Genomic DNA, 15876 nt, shown 5'->3' on the forward strand with positions numbered 1-15876 from the left:
TGAGAATTTCCTTATTGCATGTCACCGGAAAAACTATAGCCCCTCGTATGCTATCAATGTGTAAATTGTCTATGACACGTGGGATCCTCACGGTCAGTAGCATATCAGTTTTGTTCAAAAGGGGGTTTAGGTTCTATTCCTAGTTTCGTAGCACCTGGCTCATGCGCAAGTTTTTCATAATTGACGCGTCCTGAAAATGCTTTCCATTGGGAGGTATGAACAGGGTGCAGATTAAAACGGAAAGGCTTCTCTTCGGAGAGTCTGAGATCAGAGCATCAACTGAAAACTAGCTAGGGGTTCCAGCTGTACGTGTGCTGAAAGTGAGATGCGCCCAAAATTTCTTCCTGAGGCTACAAAAGGACGATTTGGGGAGGTGACAGCTGCTCCAATAACAGCATGGACAGCTCTATCCTCTCTGCGCTGGCCGGGCCCCGGTGACTCACCAGCCACCACAGGTTACCTGCCACGTGGGCTCTCCATATTAACAGGTAAGGCCATCTCAGATTAATAATAGTAACCCCACTGGAAATTCCCGTTTTTATGATCTCTGTTCTTGAATTGAACGATTTTGTGAAGAAAAGCACACGCAATATCTAAATGATTTTTGAATTTGATCTTATCGCCAATTTTATGTGGATACATATATAGCTACGAATCTCATCCAAACAGCGAATGATTGTCAAATAAAAAAAAACATTTTTCTTCGTTCAAAGTTGAAGGAAACGAAACTTTCCTTGAAAATAAAAATGGAAGCAAAGGGAGGAGTAGCACCGTGCCACTGTACACGTGCACATCGCCTGGTCCAGCAATGATCAGTCCTGACACGAATCGGGAAGCATAGCGTTCAGATCTCTATCATCGCGTTTTGAAAGGAATCGAAGCTCGAAAGTGAAGGCCAGGGCATATCGCTTCATCAGAAAATAATTGAATCTGGATGCGCAGAGACCAGAACGGGTGCCTTTCACCTGGCAGTGTACAGGATGGATGAAGGTCAGGAGGATTGCATTTTGGCGTGTGCACATATGCTTTCTCCCATTGCTCTGTTGCTCGATCCGAACGATAGCCCAAGCTTGAAACAGTCTCGCCTTGTTCTCGGACAGTAGCGACACACTGCATACATGCATACACGCATGCATGCACTTGGCGGCCCTAGCTAATGCCTGTGCTTCTGTTGTTTTTGCGGCCATGATGCCGCCGATTTGTTCGATAAACCTGAACGAATGAACTGAAGCTCAATTTTATTCGTTTTGGGGTGTAAACAAAAAGTCTGTGTTACGGTGATTGGCGAGTGGCCACCGTGCACGCTAACAGGCGGCCCTAGCGGCCCTTACTGTAAACAAGAAGAGAGCAAAGGAAGGGGACGAGAGCGAAGCAGAGAGCCAGAGACGGATGTGCCTGGCGACGTGCCGGCACCATGTGCGACGCCAGCGCCCCTCACAGGCCGCGAACTCGAGAGGCACCACGACTGCTCCGCGGCAAGGCTCCATGGCCATGGCCATCACCGGGCTGTGCCCGTACTTGGAACCTTGGCGCCCATGCATTGCACCCCGAACATCTTCTGAGTCATCAGCCATGGATCGATCGCTGGAGTTCCAGAAAGAGCTACACTGCCCTTTGTATTGGCAATTGGCACGCGCACAAGTCGGCCAAAAGTACAGAGAGAAGCCCTGTTAGGTGTTAGAGCTTTGTAGATCACGAGCACACCTAACAATGCCGATGCCGACACGACGCCAACGCCAGTGTTTCCCAGTGGCAAAGCTCGTGCCCGCGCTTTGGGAGACCACGAGTATGTTTGAGCCTGTACATGTCGCAGAGCATGAAAGTGCTCACATTGTCCCTGCCCTTCCATTTTTTGCCCCGATCAAAATACGGGACATGCAGGCAAGTACGCAACCTGATCTGACCGGGCGCGGCTGCAGCCGGCGTCGTCCCCTCTCCGCAGACGAGCGCAGGCACCAGGCAGGCCGTTGGGCGCCGCTGCGAGCGCGGTGTGGGGGCGTTGTGGGTTGTCTTCTATTTGTCGCTGCCGGCGGGAGGCGGGGCAGAGGGGATCTCTGCCGGTCCAGCCGAACAGGGGCCCTGAAAGCCACCCCCTGGGCGGACACCCCACATGCGCCGTGCGTGCCGATGCCGCGGCGGGAGGGGGGTGTCGGGGCGGGGCGATGACGATCCGGCACCTCCGGCGACCACCCGTTGGCCCGGCCAGCTAACCCAACCCGACCACGGCTGGTCTCTGGTCCACCCGTCCAAGTGGCGTCCTCGCCCGGTGGACAGATGGGAGGACGACGGCGCTTGTAGTAGAGAGACTGGACAGCGTGCTGGATTAGCCTAAGGGGGTGTTTGGATACGAGGTGTTAAACTTTAACAGTGTCACATCGGATGTTCGGATGCTAATTAGGAGAACTAAATATGAGCTAATTATAAAACTAATTGCAGAACCCTGTGCTAATCCGCGAGACGAATCTATTAAGCCTAATTAATCCATCATTAGCAATTGGTTACTGTAGCACCACATTGTCAAATCATGGACTAATTAGGCTTAATAGATTCGTCTCGTGAATTACACTTCATCTGTGCAATTAGTTTTGTAATTAGCCTATATTTAATACTCCTAATTAGCATCCAAACATCCGATGTGACAGGTGTTAAATTTTAACACTTGGTTGCCAAACAGGCCCTAAGCTGAAAGCAATGACGACTGGAAGAAGTGAAGCAGATTGAGCACTGCACATCTGAATGCCATTGAAAACAGCTCGATTTTAATGTACGTATATGAGAAAATTCCTCTGTTTCCAATCTGTTCTCATTAAGAGGTGGCTGTGTATGAAAATGGCCTTTTGAGAAAAACAACGTCAACGGTATCTAAATATGAGTTTGCATCAGAGAATTTTACTTTGCTCCGCTACATACGGAGTGCTCTGTTTTTTTTTCTCTATGTAAGGCATATTAGCATTTGAAAACAATTTGTTTACTACTTCCTCCGATTCAAATTTTAGGTCGTTTTGATTTTTCTAGGTTCATAGATATTATTATCCACCTAGACATACACTATATCTAGATGCATAATAATATATATGAAACTAAAAAAGCTAAAGCGACCTACAATTTAGAACGGAGGGAGTATTAATTACTTTTAGAACAAATTATCATTTGTTACCGATCAATATCTTATTGAAGATATGTGAAATATGAATCTGCTGATAAAACTTTTGGACATTAATCATGCATATAATACTAATTGTTGGTCAAAACTTGCAATATTTGTCTTTTTTAGATCCTAATATGCCCTGCATATATTGAAAAAGGATTCTTATTTATGTGGGATATCTATAAGATTTGGTCCATGCACCTTAATACATGACCAGACAAAAAAAGTAATGATTTTGGTGGCTCATGAGAGAACTACTAATAAGGTTTTTGCCATTAAGACGTCTCCACCACCCTCTGCTTTGTTGCATCTCCTTGTCACCAACTCTTGTTACAGGCTATCCCTCAAAAGAGACCACAGATGCGGCATTCCCCATCACACATCCATCGAGAGCACTTTCTTTTTCCCAGGACTTTGATTGAAACCGACTGGATTACTCCAGAGTCAAGAGGTTGTTAGCACCCTCATCATCTCCTGTTCAACGATGCACCTCACCTTGCTTCATCATCATGGGCACTCGAACTTTTGTTCTCATGCAGTGTCAACTTGGCACGGTGGCACCGCAGCAACCTCATCTTTACAGTCCCATTTTCTGACAAGAAAAATGACTTGGGTGAATCTGAGTGGCCATGATTTCAAGTCCAGCATTATGCTGATTGTTGGGGTTTCCACTCACAAACAGAGCTCTTAGCATTAGATTCAGTGTACATGAACCAAGAAAGAAAGAAACAAACAAACCTGATATGGTGCTGAATAATGGGATCTTAACATTGAACTTACACCTGATATGATGCAGGGCGACAGAACCCTGCACACGAGAATCTATCGACCATATTTGATATTTCGGACAATTTAGAGCATACTCCCCCTCTTTGAAATTACCGAGCTTATTTCGTTTCATTATACCACAGCATTATGCTGATTGTTGGGGTTTCCACTCATCAACAGAGCTCTTAGCATTAGATTCAGTGTACATGAACCAAGAAAGAGACAACAAACCTGATATAGTGCTGAATAATGGGATCTTAAAAATTGAACTCACACCTGGTATGATGTAGGGCAACAGAACAGTATACACCAGTGTCTGTCGACCGTATTTGATATTCGTGACAATTGAGAGCATATATAATCCCTCCTTCGAAATTGCAAGGCTTATTTCGTTTCATTAGGATAAGCTTTTAGCTAAAAATTACTTTATTAATATAGAATTATCTGACATAAAAATAATGTCATTAGATCCGTACTTAGAAATATTTTCTTATTAGTATACCTTTTGTATCACATAGATGAAATATCGATAGAATATTTCTTGGTCAAAGTCATATCCTAACAAAACAGATGGAGCGCGCATATTTACAATTTTCCGCTTATTAAAGCTAATGCCTCATTGACATGTGGCACAAGACCCACATGTCAGTCATTCATCTTGGAGTAACAACATTTTGCTAAGAAGTACTCAACTGCCTACATGGTTTATAATTTTGGAAGACAATGAAGCTTGCACGAGAAACCTACAAGCGGCAATCATAAGGTGCGTGCAGTGCAGCAGCATCTGCCATCTGGTAGTCGTCAAGCTTGCTGGCCTCCAATCCGGAATAGGCCCGCCCTGAGATCGAGCGGGGGCATCTAAATCTGCTACGCTTTCGGGTGGCTCTCTCCTGTCCGATGCGCCTTTTGGCCTCGCCACAGCTGTGACTGTGAAGATAAGGGCAAGGTACAATGTCACGGCCAAAGGGAACAGGGGTCTCTCCAACTGCTGAAATGGAAAACTCACAAGTTCCAAAAACTGTTCACACTGCCGCTTCAGTTCAGATAGTCGTTCGATCGAGGGTCCGACCAGTATGCAGCGGTGGAGTGGGCGGGACTCGGAATCGTCAAGAGTCAAGACCTCAATGGTCATCACATAACCATCTGGAAATCTAAATGCGTGTTCATGCAAGTGGACCCAAGTTTTCTTGTGTGGAGCTATCATCAAAGGTCTACGTAGCAGCTGAACTAGGAAACCAGAGGTATTTCCCCTGAAATTATATAAACAAAGCTCCACCAAATGGGGTTTTTTTCCCCTGCTGCAGCATAGTACACAAGGTCACTATTGCCTCCTATCCAAATACATTCATAATGAAAGATTATGAGACTCTGACTCCGTTGATTTGATTAGTCAGGGTGTCGGCAAAGCAGTTGGCTGCGCACATCAACCTCAGCCGTGTCACCACTCACTCATCAGCAGCCGGCCGGGAGCATCATGGGTCTCTGCCCCTGCGCCACACCATCGGCAACCCGCCGTGCATCTGATGATCACCATACCTGAACCTGCTTAACTGAGGTCGCCGTCGCCGAGACAGTACATGTCGCCACTCACAGCCCATGCATGCAGCTCAGCTCGATCACAACACCCTCCTCGGTCAATGACCCAATCCTCACCGGAAGGCGCAGAAGCTAGGCATCTCCTGCTCGGCAGGAGCCGTCGCGTCGTCCTCAGAGCGGCAGCTGAGCTGCTGGCTGCTGCTGCCGTGCAGCATCCCTGGCCTGCCACTCGCAGCCTCGGAGGGGCAGGGCAGGCAGGCGGGCGTGGTCGCCGCGCACTCAGCAGGGAAAGGGACCCAACCCTTGGGCACACGATGCACCGAACCTGGCCGGGGGCGGGGCGAGAAAGGAAGCCTAGGCGCGGCGGCATCCACGTCCACTCGAGGCGCTAGGCCACAGGCCACTAGGGAAAGGGAAGGAGCAGCAGCCTAGCCTAGGGCGTCGTCGATCGCGCGCTGGTGGGGAGATCGAGACCCGCCGGCGCCCTGCGTGCGCTCCAGCTGCCGCCGTAGCGCCATCGGGATCGGATCGGGGGAGGGCGCTGGCCGCGAGTGCGACGCAACGCAACGACCTGAGGTGCAGTGCAGGAACCCATTGGTTGCAGGATCTGGACGCGTAGGAGTTAGGACGGTAGGCAGGCAGGCATGTCAGGTAAAGCCTGTGCCGTGACTGTGATCCAGGCTGAAAGCTTCGCTTGGGCTAGTACGCACGCTGGATGCCTGAACAGTGAACAGTTGGGGAGCGCCGGTGGGAGCCGTGTGGCCTGTTAGCTCAGGGCAGTGCCGGCGGTGGCCTCGGTGGCTGCGGTTCCGGCGAACACGTGCTGATGAACCGAGACCGCAGCTTGTCTGTGCACTACTCCTGCCCATGCGGTTGCAGGTATCAACAGAACGCTGATCAAACAGAGTAGCGTATAGCAATTCTGTGCTGCTTTCACGATGATTCGGTGAGTTCATCAGCTGAGATTGATGAGACTGGGTAGACCAGCGGCAGTCGATCAGCATAGGCGAGAGACGGGGATCGGCGGCACAGGGGACGAAACGGCGGTGTTCCGGAGCATGTATGGGGCATGGAGATCTACTGCTTCGGACAACTCCTCCCGGGACAAACCAGGCGGTCGTCGGATGATCGCGAGCTTCATGATGGTGCCTTGGCACTGAAGAAATGAGTGGCCGGGCTCCGTGCGATGCACCTAGGCGAAGGGAGGGAGCAGCGACGGATCGGATCGTCTGCTGGGGAAGGGGAAATGCTCTGACCTCACTCGCAGCTGCCGACTCGGATGGAGATGTAGCGCCCATGTGAGCATAATTAGGGAGGAGATGGGCGCCAACGAGAGGTCTGTTCCCCTTTGTCTCAGAAAGGGACTAGACTGTCGATGAACTTTCAGGGCAGGAATGGGAGATGCTCTGGAACAAAAATTCAGAGCACCCACAGCATGCATATATCACACATCAATTACTGTAAGTTGCAAGTGCAGTATTTGCGCCAACCATCAAGCAATGGGAAAAGTATGGACTAAATCTTGGAGGAACAAACTTGTTCAGCAAAAACAAGATTCTATTCAGGCTTTGCAGGTATCTTGGGAATAGCGGAGTACACAACGGCAAATTCCCCGCCAAAAGAAAAGAACAACTATATCTACTGGTTTTACACACAGCAAAGGTGCCATAACCAATGATGAGACTCTACTGAAATACATGAGGATGAAAAACTATCATCTCATCAAGCATTTCGCTCGGACAATACAACCGCTACCAAACTATACAGAAGGTGGTTAGTTTCATGCCATATACAAAGGCCTACTCACTTTCCACTAAAAGGGACTACAAACTCGAACAAACTTTGCCACTTTTCAAAACAGTGTGAGTGACCGAGGTTTTGAGAAGATGTTCAACTTCTTTTGGAAAAACCGGGACGACTTTGATATCGGCTGCTTGTGAACTGAGTTGTCGGGAGCATCCTCTACCGCGTCTGTGGCAGCCACTTCTTGTGAACACGAGTTAGTGAACTGGTCGCTTCGCCTCATGTCCCTGAGAAGATGAAGCAGCTTGGTTGAACAACTCTTGGCTTCTTCGGTTCCATTCACTGACAAGTCCACTAGGGCAGGGATCACACCTTCCTTCATTACGAGTAGGCAGTCCTCGATGCTTCGGGAACATATTGCCAAAAGGATAACCACTGCATGCTCTCGTTCTTTAGGGCTTCCTACGTCCAGATATTCTGCGACAGAAGCAAGACACCGACTGGTTCTTGTAATACGCACTGCAGCTTCTTCCATGTCACATAAGTTCCGTAAAATCTCCAAACAGCACTCAACGAAGCTTCCTTCGGAGAAAATGGGAACAAGCTTTGAGATTATTCCCATTGAAACTAGGGAAGATCTTATATCAGCATCACATGAAAGCTCGCAGAGAATCCTTAGGGAAAGTTCAAGGCCTTCAGTATCTTCAGATGCCAGCATTTTGAACAATGGAGGAGTAACAACAGAAGCCATCACATGAGATCTTGGACTGCTCAAGTGCTGAACCAGCCCATGCAGTGTCAACAAAGCTTCGACCTTTAACTCGGAGTCAAGGAAGGATGTGATCAGATGAAATGCTTCTTCGTTCATAGATGGAATCTTAGCCCTACATGTAAGAAAAGATATGTTTGAAAATCATCTCATGAAATATCATGTATGAATATAAGTAACTACCCAAGGCCAACCAACTAACTGACAGAACACATAAATACAGTGCTACAGCTGGAAGATTGTAAGTGCAGGTCTACTTTGCCCTTTAATACTAAAAAGGTTGGAAACACATATATGTAGTATGTTACTGAACCCCCAGCACAAGAGTAACAAAGCAACGATGCAGATTTACAAGAATAACTGATCTTACCTGCTATTGGAAAGAAAAGTAAGAAAAAACTGAAATCCAGCTTTCTGAGCTTGGACACTGTAGCTGCCAGTATCATTTCTCAAGAATTCAAGGAATGCTTCTACAAATCCATTCAAAACCATAGCATATGAAACCTCATTTTCATAATCAAGAACATTCTTCAGATCTTTAATTGACTTTTCTTGGAGTTCTAATGGCAGCATGGACAGCTCATGAAAGAACCTCAGGAACATCTCCTGGTTGAAGTTGTGGAATGACAGATACTTTTGGTAGTCAGCATTCCAAGAGAACTGAGAAATATCTTTTGGATCCTCCATGTCCCTAGCATTGGATGCATTAGAGACATAACTGGCATCAGATAATGCAAAAGATGTATTGCTGTGGTCAATGACAAAACTGTTGTCCTTTCCAGCAATGAGAGGTACTGAAACATTGTGCAAACTTGACACAGAGTAACCGTGCAATTGCTCAGGTAAGTAACTGTAAGAATTTTCGCTTGGAGGAATAAAATGGGAAACTGTAAAACCATGCTCTTTGCACCAATTGCAAATGAGATCTCTCATGCAGGTATTTGGGATCATGGAGAAGTTCTCTAGCTTCATATGTGTCCTAGGACACGTATCATATCCTTCATTGAACCATCTCTCAATATATTCTCTTTCATAAGTCTGTCCAGATGATATTATAACAGGATCATGCATTAGCTTTGTTGATATTGGGCAGCAGAACTCCACAGGTGGAGTAGCACCTCCAGACATACTACTGTGATCCTCGTAAGTCTGAAAGTCTGTCGGTGTGTAGCATTTTTCAGGAGGGCTGGCATCACTGGAAGTTGTGCTTGGAGTTGAAGACTGACTTTCAGGTTGTGAATTCTCATTCCGTTCACCAGAGTCTGATCTGATGCTCTTTCCATACTTCTTAATGAGGTACAGAAAGAACTTAAGGACTCCCTCCTTTTTTGGATCATTACCATTAACCTTGTCAAGCAGTTTCTTGATTGCTCGTCTTTCAATTAAGAGAGCTTTAGGAGATGTCAGGTCCAACTTTGAAGCAGCCTGCAGGAATGTCTCAAGTTCTAATTCTTCACTTGCGTCAGACTGCCGGAGCATCTGTAAAATGGCTTTGCCAGCCTCCTTTTCCACCGGATCAAGAATAAATTTGATGTCCCGGAGATCATTGTGGACTTCAGCAATCTGTATGGAGTAATGTAATAGCAATTAAAAAAATTGCAATATATGAACGTATATGATGAAGCACATTTTCATTCAGGAAAAGATAAGCACATTCTGGTTGAGTTGTAGTTTGGAGCAGGTCAAATGTAGGTGTCGTACTTTGTTCTATAAGCTATTAGAACATAATGTGGCAATAGAACAAGTCGATCATTTTCCTTGAAACCAACATTAGCAAAAATTGAACTGACTGGTTCAGATAAAAATAGACAAAAACAGCAAACCGCATCAGCTAACCTGATTAGCAAGTGCTGGTGGAACCATATTCTGAATAAGGAACAAACTCCGCCTAAGTGAATCCCTGATCCTTTCACATCTTGCTACAATCGCCTCTCCAGTAATAGCCTGAATCATGAATATCCAAAATCATCAAAAAATATTAAAAACAATTTATATAGGATATAAGAATATTTACTTTTCCATCAAGACAACGTACCAAGTAGAGCTTGCTACACTCAATGCAGTGTAGAGTTATGAGATTTCCTTTCTCAACAACATTATACAAGTTGCATAATTCCTGTATGCCTGCTTTACAACCAGGTCGAGCTGCCTCTATTGATGGAAGAATAGAAGAGACCTTATCCAACATCATTGTAAGCTCACTACACATTGAGCTATGAACCTAAAAGAGCAAAACAATGAAACATGAATCACATCAACAATAATGGAAAGAACAAATTTGAAATTTACACATCCAGCAAAACAGATGCATAAGAATAATCTAGAAAGATGAATCAAGCTTCCAGCAACGAATGAAATTGTAGACAAAAAAAAGCTTGGTAATTGAACTCCTCTCCTTAATGTCAGGTCACTAGACATTCTAACGCAATGATTTGTGTTGTTTAATAGCTGCCATGTCTTTAGCCGAGAACTGCCAGGGGATATTGTGTACCAAATCCAACAGTTTGCTTATGTTCAAATTTGCATGATCAGCCATGACACAGAAGCAAGCATTAGCATCATGAAAAGGAATATGAACATGTTACCATAGGCAAAGAGTGTTTGTCCTTGCATAATAGTGGCACACGGCATACAGTTCATATTTGAATGGAAAATAAATGAGGCACGATAATTTACCTTTGGGCAAGATTTACGCTGAGATATACCCATCCTTTCATTGTTCCCGTTTGCCATCCACAAAAGAGGTTGCCAATCTTGATCTCAGCAGTCCTGAACTATTCAAGACAATATTATAATGTCAGAAAGAATCTGGAGCAAAAATTCGAGGAATCTAATCTTACAATGACACTGAATAAGGTTGTTAAAATCATATCCAAGTACACCCATAACCGAATGCTTAGTTGCTTGCCACTTATTAAGGATAGAATACTTAGGTCAAATAATATGATGGCTCTGTAACAAGAGAAAGTCAAATTTGCTGTGAATCATTTGCATTGTGCAAAAAAGTTTGACTAATGTCATTTACCTTTATCCTGAGCTAAAACAAACATCTAACCTCAGGGTTCATGCTAGCTATGTTTGTAACAATTATCTAATATGCTAGTCAAGTAGTCAATTATCGAGCTAAACACATCATACAGAGTCAACTGTCTACTTAAATAACATTTTGAACAAAGGACAATATTAACATTCGTTGACCCAATAGTCAATACCCTGAGATCCTGTGATCCATGGCTAAATGGAGGGAATGGGGTGCTAGTCCCAGTCACCCACCATAGGCGGAAGTCAATTAATTGGTCAAAATCTGCTTTTATTCTTTCTAACAGTGAAACATTTAAAAAGAACCAAATGTGATTCATTTCAGCTGACCTCCCCATAATAGGTAAAATGTGACTAATTTATGAACATAATATCTTTTCTATTGCATATTGAGATTGAATGAATATATTTTGAGTTAATTGTATATTCACTGCAATAATTAATCTCCTTGAGGCAATACATGGGTGTCAATATGCACTATGTATGTTTGTGTATTGTCTCAAAAAAATAGCAATAAGCATTTGAACCTTTTTCCAGGGCTAAAGAACAGTCTTCTAAAGCCAACTTGACATTTTTTTTATACAATCAACCATTTTGAGTTTGAACTTCGCATTGCACCAACTGCACTTATCCATGCTTCAAACACCGGTATGCCTCAAAAACTTAGTTCTATGAACCAAGTATACCTACACCTTGCAGGTGTTATGCCATCCGCAATGAAAAACTAGATTAACCAGATTTATTCATGTAACACGATTCCCAATCAATAACATCTTGTAAGTGTTTCCATTAAGTTAGATGACACTGTACGACTCCTTCCACAATCCACACCATGGATCAAAAATGGCAACCTGGTCGAGTACTCGTGCAGGGAAAAAAATACTAGTAGGAGAAGAGACCAGAACAAATCGACCCTTTTGTTTTGTGGTAAGGTGTGGGACTAGAACAAACAAAGGTGCGGTTTTCAGGTCCCAGGAAAGACCAGGACAGGAGTAGACGAACAATTGTATACAAGTACAAAAATCAGCCAGCATGACCGCTCATCTCTCATAGAAATGATAGCAATCCTTATCTGTTCTAGAAACAGAAGAATCTTCTGAACTAACTTGTAGAGGGGAAAACTCAGCGGAGGGTAGAACACCCCGCACAAACAATCATCAAGCAGCCCCCAAGGGTGGTATCATAAACAGAACAAAGTTGAAAGGGAGGCAAGGCAACCAACCTTTTTCGCTGGGATCTCCTGGACGAATCGATCGCACCAACGAATCCAGAGGCAGATGGCGCTCTTCGAAACTCAGACGGTGCACGCAGGCAACCAAAAGGGACCGCCTTTCTTGCCCTGGAGCATCAACATGGAAACCCTCCCGCAATCACAAGATGAACCAGGGCATATACAGCGAACGAGACGGAGAAGAGAGGACACGAACCACTGACAAACAGGCTCCTTTGCCTGCAGCGCAAGGATTCCTCCCGGCTCACTGAACCATGGCAGGCTCGCCCGGTGGCCCCCTGGATCGGCAACCGACGAGCAGCCAATCGTGGACGGCGGCGGCGGCCCTATGGCTTGTCTCCCCCACCTGTTTCTCTCGCGCCTGCTGAGTGCTGACCCGCCCCTGGAGCAGCCGAGAGATGGATAAAGATGGCGCCCGCGCGGAGAGGAGAGCGAGCGAAGGGGAGGGTGGAACGGGATCGCTGAAGAAATGATGAGGGGAGAGAGAGAGACGGGGGCAGGGCAGGCGCAGGCGCAGGCGCAGCACACTAGCATAGCGGCCCGCACCGCGCACGCTGGCGTTTTTATTCGTTTCGGGCTCGTGTCGAATTCTTCTCCGGCTGCCCACCGCACTCCCCCACCCCCGCCCGCCTCCTTCCCGGTCGTCGCCTCCGCGCAGGCCTAGCGGTTTGCGGGTCCCGCCACCGATGGCGCCACCTCCTCGAGCGAGAGACCGTGGAGATTGAGAGAGATCAGATTAGATTGTTGTGGTGGCGGCGGGCCCCGCGTGGCGACTGGCCGATGGTTTCTGCGGCTGCGTGCGGCCCCCGCGCCCCGCGCCACCCTCCTTCCGCGACGATGCGCGGGCGCGGTGAAGCGCGACGCGGCTCCGCGGCAGTTGGCCACCTACCCACCACCGGAACCCGGAGGCCGGAGGCGATCCCGGCCGGCGGCCTCCGCGCGCGGCATGCGTCTGCGTCGCACGCCCGCCGGCGCCCCGCGGGATTTAATTAGGACACGACAGCAACGGATTAGCAGCGGGCAGCAGCAGCAGGTTGCGTCGCGGGATTAGGACAGCAGATCGAATCGACCCGGCCGGGCCTGCTGAGAGAATCTTTCGCTGGTCTCGTGTCAGTCGCCTCGACACGGTTGGAGGCCTGAAAGCCTTTTTTAAGGAGCAGGTTAGTTGTGTGCTTGGGGGGGTTAGCTTCCGTCTTAAGCTGACTTGTTCCGGAAGCTGGTCTGATTAGTGGCTGGCTCGGCTCCAAGTCTAATCTTTGGCTGCCCTGAAACCGAACCTAAAAAAAAGGTTGCCTAAATCCTCCTAATCTTTTTGAAACCGTGAAAGAGACTCTTGCTTGATCAACACTAAGACAAGAAATCTTTTGACACAAGCATTACACGACGACACCAAGAAACAGAGTCGACCGCGCAGAGGTCACGAGGTCGGCTATCTATCTCGCGTCCTGAACCAACAACTGTTTCTGAACCGAGAGCGAGGCAGGTGGCCAGCGGCCCGGCACCCCGGCACCTGCGACCGCGAGCTCCCCCCGCGGTGGAACGAAAAGGGTTCGCGAAAAGGAGCGGACGCTTCCAGCGACACCGGCCGGGCGCCGGCAGTGCGCCACAAGCCAACCGCCGCCGCTGCTTTTCTGGAAAGGGGCGCGCGGCTGGATGCGAGGTGCCGATGCGAGCATTGGCTGCATCTCGTCGCGCCCCCGCGCGGCGATTTCACGCGTCGCCGATGGGATGGACAGCGAGGCCGGCAGCAAACATCTTCTCGGGCTCTCGGCGAGCCCGGGACGGCCAGCGGGGCCGGCCGGCCAGGGGCTACCGGATGGATCGCCCCCGCCATCCAATCCAAGTCGCCGTCTCCGCTCCAGGCGTTGGCCGACAGGGGATGGCCCGCCGCCCGCAAGCATGTTGGTGGGTCGGTTCGGTCGAATTCGACTCGAATCTTTCGCCTCCGCTCCGATCGACCGGACCAGCCGGTCAGCCTCCTCCGGCGGCCCTGCTCGTCATCCCACGCCACCACGTCTCTCCTCACGACGAGAAGGTGAAGGAAGAGAAGAAGCGGGTTAAAACGAGCGCGTGTGGTCTGGTCGGGTTCGCGCGAGACGTGGTCGCGTCGTTGCCTCTGTGACCAAAAGCTCCCAGTGATTAGTGATTATCCATGATGAGATTCGCGGTTGCTTTTTGCGCCCCCTCCGTACGGATCCGACACATCGGGAACGTTTTTTTTTTTTGTTTCGACGTGTCGGAGCAACCGCTCCGGACATCGGGTGGTGGTCGTTGACAGGTGTGCACGCACGATGATTCTGTCTCGACGGTTTACCCCAGTGAGTGCTTTGGATAGATCCTGTGCCGCGGTCGATCGTTTCTGTTTCTGCGTACACGTATCACCTTCTAGTAGGAGTCCCGCCGGCGGCCGCAGCGCGGAGCGATCCGAGGCCATGCCGCGCGGCGTCGCCCGCCCACTCCGCGCGCACGCGACGTCGTAGACATACAAGACCGCGCGGCCGTCGCTGTACGAGTGCGTCTCCGCTCTGTGGCCCGTAATGATGCGATCGACCTCGGCGGACTCGACGACGACGACGACCCGCGTGAGAGTAGAGAGAGAGAGAGAGAGAGGGGACGACGACACGGCTGCGTTCAAAGCTGGAGCCGGCCGGACGCGCCGGTGATCTCACATCGCGACCAGCGGCCGGCCGCGGGCGTTGACCTCTGCAGCGGATACGCACGTCCCGTTCTCTCCGATCCCCGGCCGGCCGGTCAATAAATATCGCCGGAGTCGCAGGGATGGCATGGGGGTGTTTTTAAAAGCAGCGTCAGGTCAGGTACTCGGGTCACGAGGACGCGTCGTGGAAACGGGCACAGGTTCCTCTAACAGAAAGAGGCAAACCGACAGATACAGCGGGTGATACGCTGCGGTTGCGTATGAATCTGCAGCGCTGGAACAGGCGCGCGCGCGCGACCTTTATTGACCGGGAAAAGGCGGATCGGAGGTGAGCGTGAGCATCGGCGAATGGTAGCTGGTCGCGAGCTTAAAGCTGGGTCAATCGGTTGGGAAAGGTGGTAGTAGTAGTAGTGTGAGCCGGTGGTGACGAGAACACGGGGCGGAGCCGAGGTGGTGTAGGAATATAGGGTGGAGATGGAATGGCGTTTCTTCATCGCCCAAAGTCCAATACGCGAGCGCACACGCAAAAAGGAGCGGCACGAATACGACGGCGTGCTCACGAACTCACGAAGGGTTTCAATTCAACACACGAAACTTCAAACACGAGTAGCGCCACTGTCTGCCGCAGTGCATGACTGCTTCACGCACAAGGCGGTGATTATTGTGACGACTAGCAGTAACCTTTTTGAGGTGAACCACGTCGTACTGACAGGGAATCGGTCCCTCTGCAGATTCTTTCCACGCATCCGCCACCGCTACGCCAGCGGGTTTTGACCACGGAACGCGAATCATCAGGGGGGCGTGCGACTGCGTTCCTTACTGTGATATCGAACGCAAGGCGCTGTCTGAATTCCCATCTTATTACGGTAATACTCCCTCACGTCAAAGCCTGCGCGCCATGTACTTTTTTTTTTGTTCAGAAAAGTCGCAAACCGTGGGCTAGGTCCCAACCGGAACGGAGGAAAAATACACGTATAGCGCTACGA

At 48.7% G+C, this 15876-nt stretch overlaps 1 protein-coding gene across 2 annotated transcripts; it reads right to left on the reverse strand.

Annotated features, from left to right (window-relative positions):
• Positions 1 to 6974: 6974 nt before the first annotated feature.
• LOC101755867 (U-box domain-containing protein 6) lies at positions 6975 to 12777 on the reverse strand. 2 transcript variants are annotated; one of them, XM_004953561.4, is made up of 7 exons: positions 12431 to 12777; positions 12226 to 12342; positions 10641 to 10733; positions 10000 to 10185; positions 9801 to 9908; positions 8335 to 9527; positions 6975 to 8079 (listed from the first exon to the last, which is right to left on the reverse strand). In XM_004953561.4, the coding sequence occupies exons 3-7, from the start codon at positions 10695 to 10697 to the stop codon at positions 7305 to 7307; spliced, it is 2319 nt and encodes a 772-aa protein (XP_004953618.1). In that variant the 5' UTR covers positions 10698 to 10733; positions 12226 to 12342; positions 12431 to 12777; the 3' UTR covers positions 6975 to 7304. The 2 variants fall into 2 exon arrangements, with proteins under 2 accessions (XP_004953618.1, XP_004953617.1); XM_004953560.4 differs by having other exon boundaries at positions 10641 to 10738.
• Positions 12778 to 15876: the final 3099 nt, after the last annotated feature.

Source organism: Setaria italica, chromosome I, assembly GCF_000263155.2.
Source record: "Setaria italica strain Yugu1 chromosome I, Setaria_italica_v2.0, whole genome shotgun sequence".
In the NCBI taxonomy this organism is placed as follows: domain Eukaryota; kingdom Viridiplantae; phylum Streptophyta; class Magnoliopsida; order Poales; family Poaceae; genus Setaria; species Setaria italica.

Coding starts and splice junctions, on each gene's coding strand:
- LOC101755867 (XM_004953561.4), bottom strand. CDS start 10,697: ATGGCAAACGGGAACAATGAAAGGATGGGTATATCTCAGCGTAAATCT. Junction 10,186..10,640: donor AGCGTAAATCTTGCCCAAAG/GTAAATTATCGT, acceptor TTGCTCTTTTAG/GTTCATAGCTCAATGTGTAG. Junction 8,080..8,334: donor ACTTTTCTTTCCAATAGCAG/GTAAGATCAGTT, acceptor TCTTACATGTAG/GGCTAAGATTCCATCTATGA.